Here is a 16,953-nt window from a genome sequence, read left to right as displayed (position 1 = left end):
ATTTCTAGTTTCAACATTAAAAAAAAGCTTTTTATCTGTATGGTCTACTCACTATGGTGCGATTAAGCTTGTTTGGGCCTAGAGTAACTCTTCTATAAACATATGGCTAAAATGTAGTGCTAGTAACTTTAGGGAGCTTGAAGGCCAGTTCTTCTTCAGAGTCTATGAGAATGATTTGACATATAATTTCCTAAGTTATCTAAATTTTGCCTAATGTTGTCTAAGTCTAAATATCTATTTGCATATGCGTTTATTTCTATCGATTGTTGATTGTTAGCGGCAAATTCTTCTAGTTCTTGTTGTCTACGAGCAAAATTTTCTAATAAGGTATTTAATGCTCTAGTCAGTTGGATATAAGAGGCTTGATTTTCGAAATAGATGTTTGCTAGTCTTTGTTGTTCCAGTTGATTGTTTACATCTTGTCTAGCTTGTTCTACTTGTTGCTCGGTATTTTTGCCTTCAATTAGTCTATCTATGATTTTTTTGTGATCTTGTCTAAATTGTTGGTAAATATCTTGTAGTTGTTAGACTATATTTGTTCTAATGTCTCTTGTTTGGCTTATGATTTGGGTGGTTGTGTCCTGCAGTTCCACTACTTGTGACCTTATTTGTTTGGCAAGAGTTCTGAATCGGTTATGTATGTCTATGAGAATAATTCTATTATCTGCTTGGCTTTATAAAACGTTTCAAATTCCTTGCAGCATATTGTTCAGGTGATCGATATTAGGAGTAATTAAGACTAGTTGTTCTTTTAATTTTTAATTTTTTGTAAGCTGTCTATATGTTGTGAGTTATGCTGATTAGGTAAGCTATTAATAGATAGATTGATATTATCAAGTTCATTGAATAACAGTTTTCTTATGCACCACCTTCTATCGGAAATGTTCGCAGAATACCGTGTAAAGAGGGGATGGTCCGTGTAACTGTGGCTAGAAAGGGGCAGTCTTAAAAATTACAAAATGCATAAAAATGCCTTACTCATAGAACAGTATTACATTAAAAAAAAAAAAGGTGCATCAGAAAGTTTTGTTGTAAATATATGTTTATGGGGAAAGTTTATTTGAGGGGGGATATTTATTCTTTTTTCATAGAAAAAATGTATGGGGGAAAGGGTTGTGTAGTGTGTAAATATGGGTAGATGTGTGGGTGAGTGGGTGTCATTGGGTAAGGTGTGGGTGTGGGTGAGTTGTGGGTGAGTGAGTGAGTGGGTGAGTGTTGTGCAGAATATAAAAAAAAAAAAAAAAAAGTCAAGCCAAAGATTGGATGTGTGTAGTTATGAATACAAAAGAGAAAGAAAAAAAAAGAATTATTAAACAATAAAAGATATATAAAGTTGAGAAAACGATGTCCTTTTCTCTTTTATTCTTACTGACATGCACGTTTAATCATCTAAAAAGAAATGTCAGTTTATACAGCAGTATTGATTTCACTCACCTCCTTGGCCCAACGCGATGTCTCTTTAGTGCTTGATCCATAATGACGACTTGTTCTGGCTTCACGCAACAAAACAGGGATCCATTCTTGTTGGAAGAGAGCCTTAATTTGTGCACCGAATGTCTCTGCAAGATCACTGGATAGCGGTGAATATAACTCATCTATACCTTATCAACTTACCCTAATAAACCAATGATAGATCTTGTAAGAGAATCAGTCTTGTTGACATCAACAGCAATAATGTGAATGAATTCAAAGACGTGAGTCAAATAAGGTAATAACAAGACAGCTAGAATTAGATCATGAGTAATTTGTCTATAGGCTATCAAATATTTACTTTGAGGAGTTCCATTTAAACCTTGAACGATACCCACATATGCTTCCACACAACCTTCGTATAATGTGTTGACATATTCAACCATATCATAATTATCTCTATCGGCACGCATGCTACCTGCTTGTTGTAACACCATCATCACAATTTCCAAGTATCCACTGAAAGCATCACCAATAGCCAAGGCAATATCACCAAAGCATGACAAGATAGCAGGTTTCACAGTACGATGAAGGATAGGTGATTGCAAGTTGGTAACCAACAATTGCATCAAGTTGTTACAGTAAGGGGCAGCATCTTTACCAAGAGCACGGCAAATATCACCAATCAAACCAACAGCAATGAAACACAATTGGTATTCAGCAGGGTTTTGTAGAGCAGTGCAGAGAATAGGCACAAAGGATTCAGCATATCGACTAAAGTCAGCTTCAAGTGCACTGGTCAAGGCACCAATAGCAAGGAATGCATCTTCTGTGGTGGTTGCTTGCTTGGATTGGTTGTTCAATAATTGAAGGACAACTGTCATGATACGGTCAGCAATCTGACTAATGTCACGGGAAAGACGACGGATACAGTTTGTCAAGACACCCAACAAACTAGATTGAAGTTCAGAATGACTGGCTCTGTCATCTGCATCAAGAATTTGGCTTTCCATGGCCATGGTAGTCTCTAAGCGGTCTAAAATAGTCAACACAATTCTTTGAACAGTAGGAATACAGTCATTGGCAGAACACATGGCAAGTGTAGAAATGGCTTCATAAGCAGAAGTTCTGCAGTTGGCTTCATTGTTAGAGCGCTCAGTAAATTGCAAGAGAGCAGTAATGATGCCTTCGAAAAAGACAGAGAGAGGAGAAGTAGGGACATTATCACCAATGGTAGGACCCAATTGTTCAGCCAAGTTCATCAATGACTAAAAAGAAAAATGGAGTCAACAAATATAACCGATGCAACAACTTACCCAACAACAATTGCCAACGATTCTAGGACTATCTTGAAGGCCATAAACAAGAGCAGAAATCAATTCATTCAAGTGAATTTCAGGTTTGATACAGTTGATGAGCAATTCACAAATACGACCTAAGGTCCAAGCAACAGTATCCTTGACATGGACAACAGAGTCCTTCATCATGGAAATAAGAGTAGGTAAAGCTTGATCAACCAAAGGAGTCAACACAATAGGATCAGGTCCATCGAGAATGGAGCCAAAGGCCATGACAGCAGCTTCACGTTGTCTCCAGTTCTCATTTTGAATGTTGGCTTCAATAAAAGGCACAACAGGCTGGATAACAGCATTACCAACACATTGAGCAAGCAAAGAAAGACAGGTAGCAGCAGCCATTGAGACAGTCCATTCATCTTCATCGTAATCCTCTTCTTGCTTGGTGAGGATCCATAAAAGAACAGGGAGAATATCGTTCAAAGCTAATTCAGCAAAGTGATAACTTTCACGTTCAGGCTGTTCTCCAGCTTCATGAGCCTGAAAAAGAAAGTTAGAAAAATGTCCTGAAAAAAGTATGGTAAACATACATCAAGTAATTCTTCCTTCAAATCCATTTCTTCATCACAAACAGTAGACCAGAACTCAATAGCTTGTAAAGCAACACGGTCATCTTCATTGTTCATACCAGCAACAGTAAGCTATATGTTTTTAGACAAAAAGTCAATCATTGGAAACAATAAACATAAGTAACTTACACCAAACAAAGCCTTTTCCATGTAAAGACGCATCTTATCATAATAAGTTTGCATGATACGAACAAGGCATTGAAAAGCAGCAACTTGAACATCACTGGATTCACTCTGAGTAGCTTCACAAACAACTTGCATGATAAAGTTTCTTTCACCCTAAAGAAATTGTGAATTTCCTTTCATAGAAAAAAATAGGACGCGTTTTTTACCTCACGTTCAAAGTTTTCTTTGATAAAATCAAGAGAGTTGATCAAAGCATTAATGGCAGCAAGACGAACTTCTTGACTAATTTGAATAATTAAAATTTTCTACTAGTCAAAGATACACTACTTACTTTGGTTCTTCTTTACGAGCACCTTGAACAACAGCAGTTAAAATATCGTTTGATTGAGCAGCAAGTACCATAGGATCCTATCAAACATAAATACATATCTTTTGGCCTTATCTGGACTTACAGTTGCTTCGCAGACATAACCAATAGCTTGTAAAGTGGATTGCTTCAAAGTAGCATCTGGAGTTTGAACATTTTCAAGCATGATTCGAATCAAATCAGGCCATCCTCCTAAAGGTAATTCAATTTCAGCAATAGCAGCAACGACCTAAAGGCAGACTGAATGAGTGAGTAACTCGATATAGGTTAGTGTTCTTATTTTGCTTACCTGTCCGGAAATGTTGCCTACAGGCTTCTTGGGTGAAGCCAAAGCTTGAAGAACCTAAAAAAAATAGTTGATTTACATATTCCATATAACCAAATGCACTTACTCCTTGCTTGATCTGAATACGAAGATCTTCAGCTAATAAAAGCCATCTTTGATTAAATTCCTCTTTACGAGCATATTCCTATCCATAAGATTACAATGTGCTCATTATTTTTTTTTTTTTATGTTACCTTTGCTGTCAAGCTGTTCTTGAGTGCAAGACCAGCAGACATACGAATAGAATCATCTGCTTGCTCATTAGCAAGGATTTGGCACAAAGAAACGACGTAGTTTGACTACAAACAAATTTTTTTTTCAGTATTATAGTCTAAAACTTTTTGGAATAGCTTACGTAGTTTTCTTGAGCAAATAGTTCTAATTTTTGTGTGGCGTCTTCACGCAAAGCACGATCTATAAAAACAAAAGTAAGCTTTCTTGATCAAGCCAGTAAGAGTTTATTTTACCAGTAGATAAAGTGTTGGCAAGAAGTGTAGCTGCGTCCATTTTTATTTCTTTCTCGAGAATAAGACTAGATATGCAATAGAATAAATACGCGTACAAACACGTAAAAACACGGTCGTTTTTTTTTTTCTTACCTAAATAGCAAGACGAAACTACAGGAAAAAGAAAAAAAATTAAAAGCGTGAAGAAAAAAAAAGAGAGAGAAAAAAAAAGAAGGTCCAAATTTGTTACGGAAATCACCAATCACTGAATTGAAAAAAAAAAGAGTCAAATTCTGCACACCAAATTTTTCGTCTTTGGTGACGTAGATGAAGAGATGATTTTCTGTTTCTATTTCTTAGATGGTTTGCTTTTATATGTCACCAGTGTATTCTTACCAAGATCTTTGTCTAAATCTAAAGAAATCTATAAATCTGTCAATATCTGTAAGACAGACCAGCCTAGTGTTTTATTAGCTAAATATTCACTAAATTTTTCTCAAATTTGCTGAAACCCATTTTGGCGCATCTTATATAAATTCAACGCGTACATTGATACCATCAAGACAAAACAATTATGTTTGAAGGTGAGTCTAGACTTTTTTGAAAAAAACTCGCCGATACCTTAAATCTTGACCGTGTTATATGATGTCGCAGCAGACAGAGGTCTATTTATAGCTTTGCTTTTCAACGTATTTAAAGACAAACACACAGTTCCAATTTCTTTTTTCTTTACTTCTTTTTTAAATTTGCAAATGTCTTCTAACTGTGTTGATTATTCTGGTGCTGAATATTCCAAGTTCAGACCTACTTATAATCCTGAAATCTACCATTTTATTTTCGAATTTCATGCTAAACATCAAGGACAGAATAATCTGGCTCTTGATGTTGGTACAGGCACGGGTCAAGTTGCCATTGAGATATGCAATACTTTTAAACATGTTTATGCCATTGATCCTTTAAGCGAGCAAATAAATAATGCTGCTGCTCGTGATAACATTACCTACCAAGTCGGTAGTGCAGAAGATCTATCCCAATTCCAAGATCATTCCATTGATATGATCACCGCAGGCACGGCTTTCCATTGGTTTGACCACGCAGCTTTCTTCAAAGAAGCGAAGCGCGTACTTAAAAAAGAGACAGGCACATTAGCTGTCTTTGGTTATTTTTATCCTGTCATAAAAAATGAACCTAAAGCTACAGAGTTAATTAAAGCATTACATACGGGTGATTTTGAAAAGTATTCTAACCAGAATCTGCGCTTCATCCGAAACATGTATCGCGACATTGAATTCCCTTTCAAGCATCAAACCTGGTACATTACACCACCCTCGGAAGACGTCACACACAAGAGTGAAGTCATTGACTATTCGCTCATGGTTATTTCCATGTCCATAGAAGGACTAGGTCACTATATGAAAACTTCTTCTGCTTATTCCAATTACATGAAGGACCCTGAGAACAAAGGCAAGGAAGACCCTGTAGACAAACTCATTCAAGAAATCATGCAAGTCATGGATATCAAGGACAAGAAACATATTGTTGAATTGGAATGGCCTACTGTCTTGGTTCTATCAAAGAATGAATAGATTACGGATTTATTGAGCAATGTAAAGCTCACTTGTCGTAATGCTTCAAATATAGAGGAAAAAAACATTTGTAATACATATATTAAACTCACACTTCAATATATAATAAATTGTCTGCCAAATTTATTCAAAAAAGAAAAACATATTAGGTGTGCAATATGCCAAATGGGATCAAAAGTTATTTAGTGATATATCGATTCGCAATCAACGTCTTATTGATCAAGTGCTTTAATATACAAATAGAGTCTTATTGATTGATATGCAAATCACACCAAGTTGATTGAAGACTGGCTTCATTCTATTCTTATTATGCATACACCGATATAATGAAAGTAGTCTCAAGTGTTTTAATTTCGAGGTTTTCCTAAAAGTGACAATTTTTTTTTATGTGTGTCATTTGAAGATAACTCTATTGATCGGTCTAGATATGGGAAGCGCTAATCGCCTTGAACACAGTGATGGCGTTTGTGAAATGACATCTCAAGATAGAAAAAAAAACTATTCTTGTCTAGGCATAGGTTGTTCCTACAATAAGAAGCAGTGAGAAAGGGAGGAAGAATGAATAGAGAACAATAAGGAAAAACACTTATTTAGGCTAAATTATTCAGAATCTAAAGGTAGATGGACCGATTGGCTTGATGACAAAAAATGCGTCTATCTGTGCTCAACAAAAAGATTAGGTGAAACCTATTCGAGTGTATTACAGAATTTAAAATGCAGATAGTGAACATTATGGCAACAATGCTTGCTTTTGTTTTCCGTTTTAACACAACTCAAGCCATATACAAAGAGAATGATTTACTTGTATTAGCCACGTCTTGTCAAAGATGATGGGCATCAATAGAGGGGCAAGCCATCGTGTTTATTTCCGCTAACATGACACTCTAGAATACAAGGAAATTAAGGTTTGTAAAAGAGGCTTGAAAATACACTATAAGGACAAGGTTGTACATTTTTTTTTCTCTTTTTTTTTAGCGAGTGCCGTACCTAATTGTGATATCATTCAACGACAAAAAAGGCTTTTTTGTTATAAACAAGCTTCAAACTATTTGTCCAGAAGATTGTCCAAATAAAGAAGCAAAAGGTGGTCCTTTTGGTCCTTTCTCTTAAACAACAAATATCGATAAAGCCCTTGTGTGTGAATTTGAAATCTAAATTTAACCCGAGTAACACAAGTATCTTTTGTTGCCAGTACAACAACAGTGGCGTTTTCGGTTTAAAAAAGAAAAAAAAAACTCGGCTTAGCAAAAAAAAAAAAAAAAATAAGATCATAACCATACAATAATTCAAGTGAAAGAACACTTCTTTCTATTATTCATTGACAAGATATAAGTCATTAAAAAAGAAAATAAGCACCTCTGTATGTTGAATGATGTGATTTGATTGATTGATAACTTCTTATTGTTCTAATGAAATATGGGCTTTAAATATGAGGCTTCAGATTTTATTTATTTATTTATTTTTCAGCCATACAATAGCATAAATGATGTTCATATAAATACACCGTGTTTTCTCTAATCTAATTCTCTATTTCATCTCTTTCTCTTTCTTTTCTTTAACATATAATATATATATATATATTTATATATATTTATATATATTCAATTACTTCTTTTTTTCTATATATCATCATCTCTATTTATTCTTTCCCTACTTCCTTTCATAAGCTATATATCCCCCCTTTATTTTTTGTACAGTTCATTTCTTTCTATATAATAATACATAAACATATATCATGTCTCTCTGCTCATCAACACAACAACAACAACAACAAGAAAAGCAAACTATTGACTTTATTCTGGACGAAAAAAGAACTCCTGAAGATGGTAGATTCCCTATGATTGTAGATACAAGTGACCCAACAAGTAACAGATTATCAAATTACCATCAATACATACATCATTATGGCAATAAAACTTCTCCACAAGAACCTATGGTGGACACACGACCACCTCCAACACCAACTGAATTACAATATATCAAAAGAATTCATACCCTTATGACACTTGTGGCGAAACAGACCAAAGAAATACAATCCCTTCGTTCCATTATTGAAGCATATAGTCAAAACGAGCTTAATTATATTGAAAGCCATGGTTGTTGTGATAGTATCAATTGTACTATTAATCGCAAAAGAAATAAACACTGTTAAAAAAAATAATTTATTTATTGGGCTGAGCGATTTTTTTTTCTTGTGTGTCTTTTCTCTCTTTTTTCTCTCATATACATAAAAATGGCTGATCTTGATAGGTTAGAAAAACAAGATGGTGTTGTTTGACGCTCATTCTTTTTAGACAACTAGAACAACTTCGAAGAGGTGAGATCATAACAGAGCAAGAAGTGAAAGAGCTATGCACAAAGGCCAGGGAAATTCTTATTGAAGAAAGCAACGTTCAACGAGTAGACGCACCTGTCACTGTAATATTGGCTACGTAATCTTTATGGCTTACTAAAGCTTATGGTTAGATTTGTGGTGATATTCATGGTCAATTTCATGACTTGAAAGAACTATTCCGAGTAGGTGGCGAATGTCCAGAGACGAACTATTTATTTATGGGTAAAACAACACTATATACGCGCCTGTGTGTATTTATCTGTTTCCTGTTAGGCGATTTCGTTGACCGCGGCTATTATTCAGTGGAAACATTCCTTTTATTACTAGCACTTAAAGTAAGATACCCTGACAGAATCACACTTATACGAGGCAATCACGAAAGCAGACAAATCACCCAAGTATATGGTTTTTATGATGAATGTACGCGTAAATTTGGATCAGCCAATGTGTGGCGATACTGCTGCGAAATTTTTGATTACTTGAGTCTAAGTGCAATTATTGATGACAAGGTCTTTTGTGTTCATGGCGGTCTTTCACCAAGTATAAATACCTTGGATCAGATTCGAACTATTGATAGAAAACAAGAAGTACCTCATGATGGTGCTATGTGTGACCTTCTTTGGTCTGATCCAGAAGGTAGAATCGAGATAGAAAGAGTACATCATTTATTCATGCCTTGATGATAGAAATTGATGGTTGGGGCTATAGCCCTAGAGGTGCAGGATATTTATTCGGTGCAGATGTAGTGCGAGGAGTATGTGCTTTTATATATATATATATATACATATATATGTTTTTTCTTATGCTCTCTAGTTTTTACATGCAAATGGACTTGACTTAATTGCGCGTGCACATCAACTGGTTATGGAGGGATATAAACCAATGTTTGACGATACAATTGTGACAGTATGGTCTGCACCCAACTACTGCTATAGATGTGGAAATATTGCTGCGATATTGGAATTAGACGATTATCTGACTAAGAAGTATAAGTTATTTGAAGCAGCGCCTCAGGTACAAATAATACCATTAAAAGTACTTTTGGCTAAACCATTATATAGCAGGACTTCCGAGGCGTGGCACAGAAGAAATCATTACCCGATTATTTCCTTTAATAATGAAAAAAAAAAAGCATCTTTTAATGACTACATGATTCTAATAATAATTGACATTTGATTTGCATGCGTGTTTCCCATTCAATATCTTGAGTATTTTGTACATAATATCTCTCAATGCACTGGATCCAGTCCGACACAATGATTTTTACTTCTTCAGGATGGCTGTCTTGATTAGATTTTAATAAGGCACAATGTGTAGCTGCTATTTCATACATGGCATAAGGCATTGCCCAGCTATCCTTAAGCAATGCTAAATTCAGATATTCCATGGCTAATTCTATATTCTTATCCTTATCACGATAGACTACGCCTACAATCAAACATAGTACAGGGTCTTTGCAAGATTGAGAACGATGTTTAATCTCATCCACGATGTTACACTGCCAATAGCGCGCACCGTTCCAAAGATAAACTAATTCCCAGACAGGATTAATAATCTGTTGCAGTGTTTCCTTGAGCGATATGGCTTGGCTATTTGAGGCATCAAGCCATGATTGTACCTTGAGTTCAGCATAGTGCTCATTACTCGACATACGACTGGATGATTTACGCTTTTGTTCAAACATGTTTATGATCTGTTTGACTTCAAGCACTGCTTTGTCATGAAGACCTTCAGCAATCATGCAACAAGTAGAGATATAATGGTAGAAAATACGTGACCAGTTACACATACTTTCCAGACAAAAAAAGACCTCGATGGCTTGAAAATAATCACCAGAATACATGTACGCCCTAAACAAAACTTTAATATGTTTGTTTTCTCCCTGTTTCTAGGTATTACCAGCCTATTTCATAAATAGCAAACGAGCGAAACTGTGCAAATTCTGTAATCGATGCATTTCTCAATACAGAATCATCGTCCTCATGACTAGAGTTCCTTGTAGGTTTTTTGGCCTTGTTAAGAAATGCAATACTTGAGTTCTGATGACCTTCTAAAAGTTCAAATTTGCCCTCTATCAATTGCCAGATCTTGCCATTGGGATATTTCCATCTCATTGCTTTTAATATTGACTTTGCATCTTGAAACAGAAAGAATTGATTGATTTGTGGCTGAATATAGATGGAGATGTTTGCATAAAACGAAAGCAGCACAAGCGAACTCAAAGATCCATACATTGTATCGCTTTTCTGTGACTTTTTTAGTAGGCGGATAGCTGTTAATCTTGACGAATGAAATCCAAGATTGTTGAGTACCTTGCCAACTAAAAATAAACATAAATACATATCTTGAAACACACTTTTTGTTTATCTACCTTTGAAGGGCAACAATGAAAAAATCATGTTAAATAGACCAATACCAAAGTAAGCGCCATGTTCAAGTGTATCTTGGTACAACTGCTTGCAATTTGTCAGGTCTGAATGATGACAAGACAATGACCTTCTTGATGGCTTTTTAACAGGTGTTCTATCAGGGCTTGAGATGACTTCAGGATCTGATAACTTTAATTGAAGAATGCATTCAAACAATTGCTCATAGAACTTGAATGATTTGTAAAGATCGTAGGCTGCTTTCATGGTGTCTGTCCAACTATTCAACAGAAATTGAAGCGTTGCTGACATAAGCATGCAGTTAGTATGAAGCAATTCGATATGCTTCTTGAATTCATGTGTATCTAAATCTGTCATATCCAATGGTACAGAACAAGAGCCGGACAAGCTATTGTTTCTATAGGATGGCATCTTTATCATGCTATTTCTTGTCTTTTGTCTATTCAACTTCTGCTTCAAGTATGCTTGAACTTTGGATACGCATTGAATGGCTTCATCTATCCTCGTTCTCTCTAAAGCCAACATGGCTTTTGTGTAGACCAAGAAAGCATATCCAAAGGCATGAAATGGTGATTTAGCATGGCTGCAACTAAATTTCTTTTGTTTGCAAGTGAAAATGTCTTCGGCTATTATCAATTGGTCATCTAACAGAGCATCCTAAATTATGCATAAATTTCTAGTCATGTCTTATTCTAACATACAAAACCTATTTGAACCTCTCTTAGCCAAGATTCAATGTCTCGAGATGAAGCATCTTCATTTGTATGATTGTTTGTTGAAGATGAGAATTTGAATTTTGAAGCCGTTATTTTCGAAATGTGACGAAACATAAAAAGGAGGCAAAAAAAAAAGAAAGAAAAAGAAAACCCCAGAGAGATCAACAGCTTATTGTTTATATATATGATTAAGGAGTATCTTATTTTCTACACCTACGAATATGGCTCAAGTGTGTATGATTAAATTGTTTATTATGATACAAGATTAGGTAAAATGTGTACATACTAACTAGAAAGTAGTGGAATGATTGCTATTCGCTGTCATTCTCAAAAAACTTGCAGGACGTATCAAACTTAGTTTTGTTTTCCATTTTTTTTTCTTCTTGACTGGCTCTTCAAGAGGAACAGGCGTAGAAGCATATGCAAAAGCAGAAAAAGAACCAGTTGAACGATTTTTGTGGTGATCACCTAGGACAGCAACGATCTGTTTTTCTTTTTTGGTACTATTTGTCTCCTCTGCAAGTCGATCACCTACTTTTAAATGGGCCAGTTCCTCGTGTCGTGTTGCTTTCAATACCGCCTTTTTAAATTTGATGAGTAAGGGATGGCTATCTTGAGCGATACTTACCTCTTCTTCGTCATCAAAGCCGAATGAAGAACGAACAGAAGAATCAAAACTAGTTGGAGAAGGTGATTTTTGATGCAAACTCGTTATTCTTCTGAGAACTTTTTCGACCAAGATTTGTTTTCGACTTGGGCTTCTTTCAAGTCGCTTAACAGACAGATTGCTAGCAAAGCTCGATTCGCTATCATATGAAAAAGGGGACTCGCCTCGATTAAAAGAGACTTTTCTAAGCAATTGATTTGATGAATTAGAAAGCTGGGATTTTTCTAGCCGTTGGTTGATGGGTGAAGCAGAGCGTTCAATTGAACTTGTATAGGAGCTTGTCATAGAAGGCACTTCACATTCTGAGTTTTGAGCGACACCTGTTTTACTTGTATCACTTGTTGCTCTTTTGATGAGCGAGAAGCTAGAGGCAGAAGTTCTGATAAACGATGTAGACTTGCGTTTTTTCAGGAGTTCATTGTCAGCCAAATGATCGCCTGTGACTTGGTCTCTGTCTCTTATGTGCCATGCTCTTGAAGACAGATATTCCTGAGTGCACACATCACGTAGCTTATGGTCTACGGTCACACGAAAAGCATTTTGATGATTGTTCTTGAATTGCAATGACATTTTACCAATCATGTTATTGTTGGTAGCAGAAGATAGCAAGTCGAGCGAATTGGGTCGTCGACGTGTAACTAGATTGCCAAAAGATTCGGGTTTGATGTACATTTCAGAATTATTTCTTGGCTTGAGATGAAAACTACTTTGAGAGCGCCGATTGATAAAAGTAGAATAGTCAGCCGAATACCGCTTCTTGAGTGTGACTTGAGATGACTTCTTGCCAAGAGTAGGTTTCATGTTGGCTTGATCACTCAGTTCGAGATTGGTTGAAGAAGACCTTCGAAGAAAAGATGCTGCATCAAGCATAATATCACTTTCTTCGCTGTTCTTGTTGGACACAAGTGATATATCAAGCATGTTGCTAAAAGACCGAGAGAGACGTACTGTTTGAGGAGACTGCTTACTTGGGATATTGGGCAAGGAAGAGATAATAAAGTCATGTGATTTAAGGGCACCATCTGCAGATTCATTCCTTGCGTATAAAATAGCTTCCTGTATTTTCTTGACCCAGACTTGCTTTTCTTGAGAGCAGCTTGCACTGAAAGCAAAGGTATGTTTCCTGCATCTCACTACAAATGAATGTTCTCTTTGGCCTACATACAACATAAGTTTTTGGTTTTTTTAAAATGTTTTTTTTTCTTACCTTCAATGTTTGCTAGGTCCTCAAAATCAGCTAAATGAAGAGGAAACCAATGTTTGGGTTCGTAGCTAATCACCTTTTTTGGCCTCACCATAATCATGTAGGTATTGAAGACAAAGCATCCAAGATATCTTGGTTTAGAAACACTTTGACCTAAAGCAGAATAGGTCACCTCAATGGCACCTGCAATCAACAAGTTGCCTAATTGAGCTACATGTCGCCTACTAATTCTCCAGTCGCTATCAAGACGTTCAATAAATCGATTTGTACGCTCCTTCATGTCTCTCTGTTGCTTGAGGTGATCAATTTCGCTGACAATGTCCTGCATCTCGTTTAACACAGCACTCCATAAATCATATTCTGCAGTTTGAGGAGAAATATAGCGAATAATTTCTTTGACGAGCAAATGGTATCGACATATTCTCTGTACAGGCTGCATATGGATTGATTGTTAACCAACGAATAAAAGAAAAAATAGGAGGCTCACCTTGATTAAGTAGTCTTCAAATTGCAACTTTTTTGGCTGTGATAGGCTATTTGATGCAAGAGTGAAAGGGATAAAGCAAGAATCGAGCATTACACAGTCTTTAAGGAAACCTGACCATTCAGGTCGATCTCGATACTCTGAAAATAGGGTCCATGCTTCTGCGTGCAGATCACAGTAATATTTATATAGCGAAAACTGACTAATCTAAGAAAAAAAAGAAGGTAAATGGCTTATAAATACATCTTCACGTGACAATGCTACCTGGTCAAGAAACTTTTTGGCAATCATAGAGGAGTTGTAATCAGACATTGAAGTATCCAGTGTGTAAGATATAATAAACTGCTTGTGAAAGTTGAAAATCCCTTGTGCATTTCGAGTGATAATAATTTTGTGTTCTTTAGTAATCCATGTTTGACGAGCTAATGCCTTCAAGCAAATCTATTAACAAAAGAAAAGATAGTTAAAGAAGTGTTGGACAAAGAAGGAAGAAAAGAAAGAGATGTATTTATACTAAAAAGGGGAGAAGGCAGACACATTTTGTATAAACTTACTTGAATCAGATAATTTAAGTCTTGAACATAATCACGTTCTGTTTGAAGTAGTTCTTCAATAGCATGAAGTTTCTTTTTCTGTATCTTTTCATCATCTGGCATTGCATTTTCTTCTGGTGATAACTTTATGTCAATTGATAATGTACCTCCAGTCGATATTAATGATTCTGCTAGCATTCCTTTGTCTTCTTTTTCTATGGTTGATGTGCAGCTACAGCATGAGCATAGTGAGTCGACACTTGGTTTCCATGGAGGAACAGACTGTGTTTGATGATAGCAACAGCAATGACAGCAGCAACAGCAACAATTTATGAGTGAATGTTCTTTTGTGGGTATTGATTTCATAGAGAATGTCTCGTCTGTTATAATGTATTAAATGATTTTGTTCAGCGAAACATACAATGATATTTTCTATGTATATTTATATATATATATATGTGTGTGTGTATGGATGTACAAATATTTACGCTGATTTTTTATTGTTGCAAAATAAATTAGATTTTGTCGTTGTCGAGTTGTCCTTTTTTAACAGAAATAAAGGGTTTGTGTTTGTGTGGATTAAATGTGTAAGAAAAAAAGTAATAATTATACACTGAAATAAGATGGTCTATATACACGCACACAAACGCACGAACACACACAAACACGCAAGTACAAAAAGGAACTAATGGCTAAGGTAAGAAAGAACAGAAGAAAGAAGGTTAAAGAGAATTATAAATAAATAAATGAATATGACTTTTTTTTTGCCCCTATTTTTCTCCTCATTCCTCCCTTTTTTGATCGTTTTATAAGTAAAGTAATAAATACATGATGTCCTGCAGTACATATGTCTATACATGATGGTATTTTTTATGTTATCTATTGCTATTTGTCTCTGCTGATTCAATTAAGTAAGATTCTGTATAAGCATAGTATTTGACATATTTTGTGAAAGCTACAAGGTGTTACAACAAATTCCTGGATTTATATGTATACGGTTTTCCTATTTGGGCCGTTTTGCCTATGCTATGTATCGTTATTACATTCTGTAGAGAATGATATGATTCGTTTTAAACAGATTAGCAGAGAGACAAAAAAGGGAGCTTATAAAACATATCAGGGGAGTATTACCAAAGATGTGATTTCTAGAAGGCTTTCGGATAATCTAAGGAGTGACAACAAAGGAGGGAATCTTTTTATTTGACATTTAAACGGTGCCACACCAATACCTGAAGAAAAAAAAGAATTATAGATATTGTCTCAGCCTACCTCCCCCTTTTTTTGTTGTATTTTAAGATACAAACTTTGATGTTTGATAGTGGCAAATATTAAAGTTAATGAGTGATACTGATTTTCATTTCGATATGGTAGCACCAAATGTATTCGAGACCACTTTTAAGTTTCAGCAGCATGCAAGTACTGTCTGTAAAATCCAAGTAAAGTGACGATGCTAGTTGATTTTATCATTTCTTCAGATGATATTGTCCTTTTTATCATACAAGACTGTATGTCATAAGAGAACTTTCTTTTCTTACTTTTTCAATAATTATCGGGCTTGATAGCACAACAAAACGCCAAATTACAGTAAACAAAAAAAAAACGATTTGTACAATTAATCCTTCAAGGTATCCACAGAGACTTATCAGCATCATTAAATGGATTATGTTCTTGAGTTGGACCTGTTTTTCGTATGCATATATTCTAACTTACCGAGAATGAAAAATATTATGTGAGCTACTTGAAACAGATATTCGGATCTTTGATATGAAACTCAATGATAAAACAGTACTAGCTGATTTTGTTTGAAAAATACCTTTTCTCCAACCTATAAAGGCAATATAAACTATGTATTTGGCTTGTGTTCTTCCAAAAGCGATAATGCGTAATCATCAAAAGATACATTATTTATGAACACTCGAGTCAAAACAATGGTGCATGCACCGTTTTAAGCCCTTACATTGAACTTTTTTTTTTTTGTACTAGACCTATATGCAATGAAGCATAGATGGGTTTTTAGGCTTTTTCTAAAGAAATAAAGGCATTGACATTGTCACAGGGTTTTCAAGTCGACACTGAAAAGTTCAAAATCCTTGTAAAAGAAAAAATACTGCCAATCTAAGTTAGAGTTACAAGATGCAATTCTGTTCAAAAATTACAACTTATCAACAGTACTAGAACCAATATCTGTTCGTTCTTGCTTTAAAGTACTTCGTTCCTCGGTCCAAAAATTTCAAACCAGTAGTCGTTTAATAAATGAATGTCTTTTAGAAGGCAACAAGAAGCTCTACTAAGTTTGAATATTGATATAGAAAAAATGAGATAGCATGTTTGTTGTGTTTTTATTGTATTTTTATTGTATACTTAATATAAGTAACAGAACTGTTTAATTTTCATATGCACGTATGCAAATGTGGATAGTTCTATTGAATTTTAGTTACTTAAG

The 16,953-nt window shown here is 35.3% G+C and overlaps 5 protein-coding genes across 5 annotated transcripts; 2 read left to right on the top strand and 3 right to left on the bottom strand.

The window, feature by feature from the left end:
* Positions 1-1,228: 1,228 nt before the first annotated feature.
* B0P05DRAFT_563988 (armadillo-type protein) lies at positions 1,229-4,832 on the bottom strand. The gene is made up of 15 exons (XM_051580777.1): positions 4,752-4,832; positions 4,620-4,684; positions 4,508-4,566; positions 4,347-4,451; positions 4,220-4,297; positions 4,117-4,170; positions 3,913-4,056; positions 3,792-3,868; positions 3,667-3,742; positions 3,464-3,613; positions 3,296-3,406; positions 2,727-3,245; positions 1,772-2,678; positions 1,615-1,723; positions 1,229-1,570 (listed from the first exon to the last, which is right to left on the bottom strand). The coding sequence occupies exons 2-15, from the start codon at positions 4,657-4,659 to the stop codon at positions 1,408-1,410; spliced, it is 2,592 nt and encodes an 863-aa protein (XP_051429633.1). The 5' UTR covers positions 4,660-4,684; positions 4,752-4,832; the 3' UTR covers positions 1,229-1,407.
* Positions 4,833-5,255: 423 nt separating this feature from the next.
* Positions 5,256-6,331, top strand: B0P05DRAFT_563985 (S-adenosyl-L-methionine-dependent methyltransferase; the record flags this gene model as incomplete). Its single annotated transcript, XM_051580776.1, has 1 exon — positions 5,256-6,331. A coding segment is annotated over exon 1 (830 nt), but the record flags the coding sequence as incomplete, so codon positions are not given.
* A 2,060-nt stretch (positions 6,332-8,391) lies between these two features.
* B0P05DRAFT_563978 (serine/threonine-protein phosphatase 4 catalytic subunit) lies at positions 8,392-9,728 on the top strand. The gene is made up of 7 exons (XM_051580775.1): positions 8,392-8,434; positions 8,479-8,602; positions 8,651-8,741; positions 8,793-9,155; positions 9,206-9,273; positions 9,333-9,533; positions 9,581-9,728. The coding sequence occupies exons 1-7, from the start codon at positions 8,418-8,420 to the stop codon at positions 9,632-9,634; spliced, it is 918 nt and encodes a 305-aa protein (XP_051429631.1). The 5' UTR covers positions 8,392-8,417; the 3' UTR covers positions 9,635-9,728.
* Position 9,729: 1 nt separating this feature from the next.
* B0P05DRAFT_500188 (uncharacterized protein) lies at positions 9,730-11,736 on the bottom strand (the record flags this gene model as incomplete). The annotated part of the gene is made up of 4 exons (XM_051575428.1): positions 9,730-10,369; positions 10,419-10,839; positions 10,891-11,563; positions 11,608-11,736. Coding segments are annotated over 4 exons (1,863 nt in total), but the record flags the coding sequence as incomplete, so codon positions are not given.
* A 110-nt stretch (positions 11,737-11,846) lies between these two features.
* On the bottom strand, positions 11,847-15,143 carry B0P05DRAFT_563969 (uncharacterized protein). The gene is made up of 6 exons (XM_051580774.1): positions 14,532-15,143; positions 14,242-14,418; positions 13,981-14,184; positions 13,497-13,926; positions 12,251-13,446; positions 11,847-12,202 (listed from the first exon to the last, which is right to left on the bottom strand). Exons 1-6 carry the CDS (start codon positions 14,874-14,876, stop codon positions 11,912-11,914), a joined length of 2,643 nt encoding a protein of 880 aa, XP_051429629.1. The 5' UTR covers positions 14,877-15,143; the 3' UTR covers positions 11,847-11,911.
* Between the last annotated feature and the right edge of the window lie 1,810 nt (positions 15,144-16,953).

This window comes from Gilbertella persicaria, assembly GCF_025201335.1.
Source record: "Gilbertella persicaria strain CBS 190.32 chromosome Unknown B0P05scaffold_72, whole genome shotgun sequence".
Taxonomy (NCBI): Eukaryota; Fungi; Mucoromycota; class Mucoromycetes; order Mucorales; family Choanephoraceae; genus Gilbertella; species Gilbertella persicaria.
Note: the sequence above shows the minus strand (reverse complement) of the source record. Positions and strands in the feature narration are given on the sequence as shown.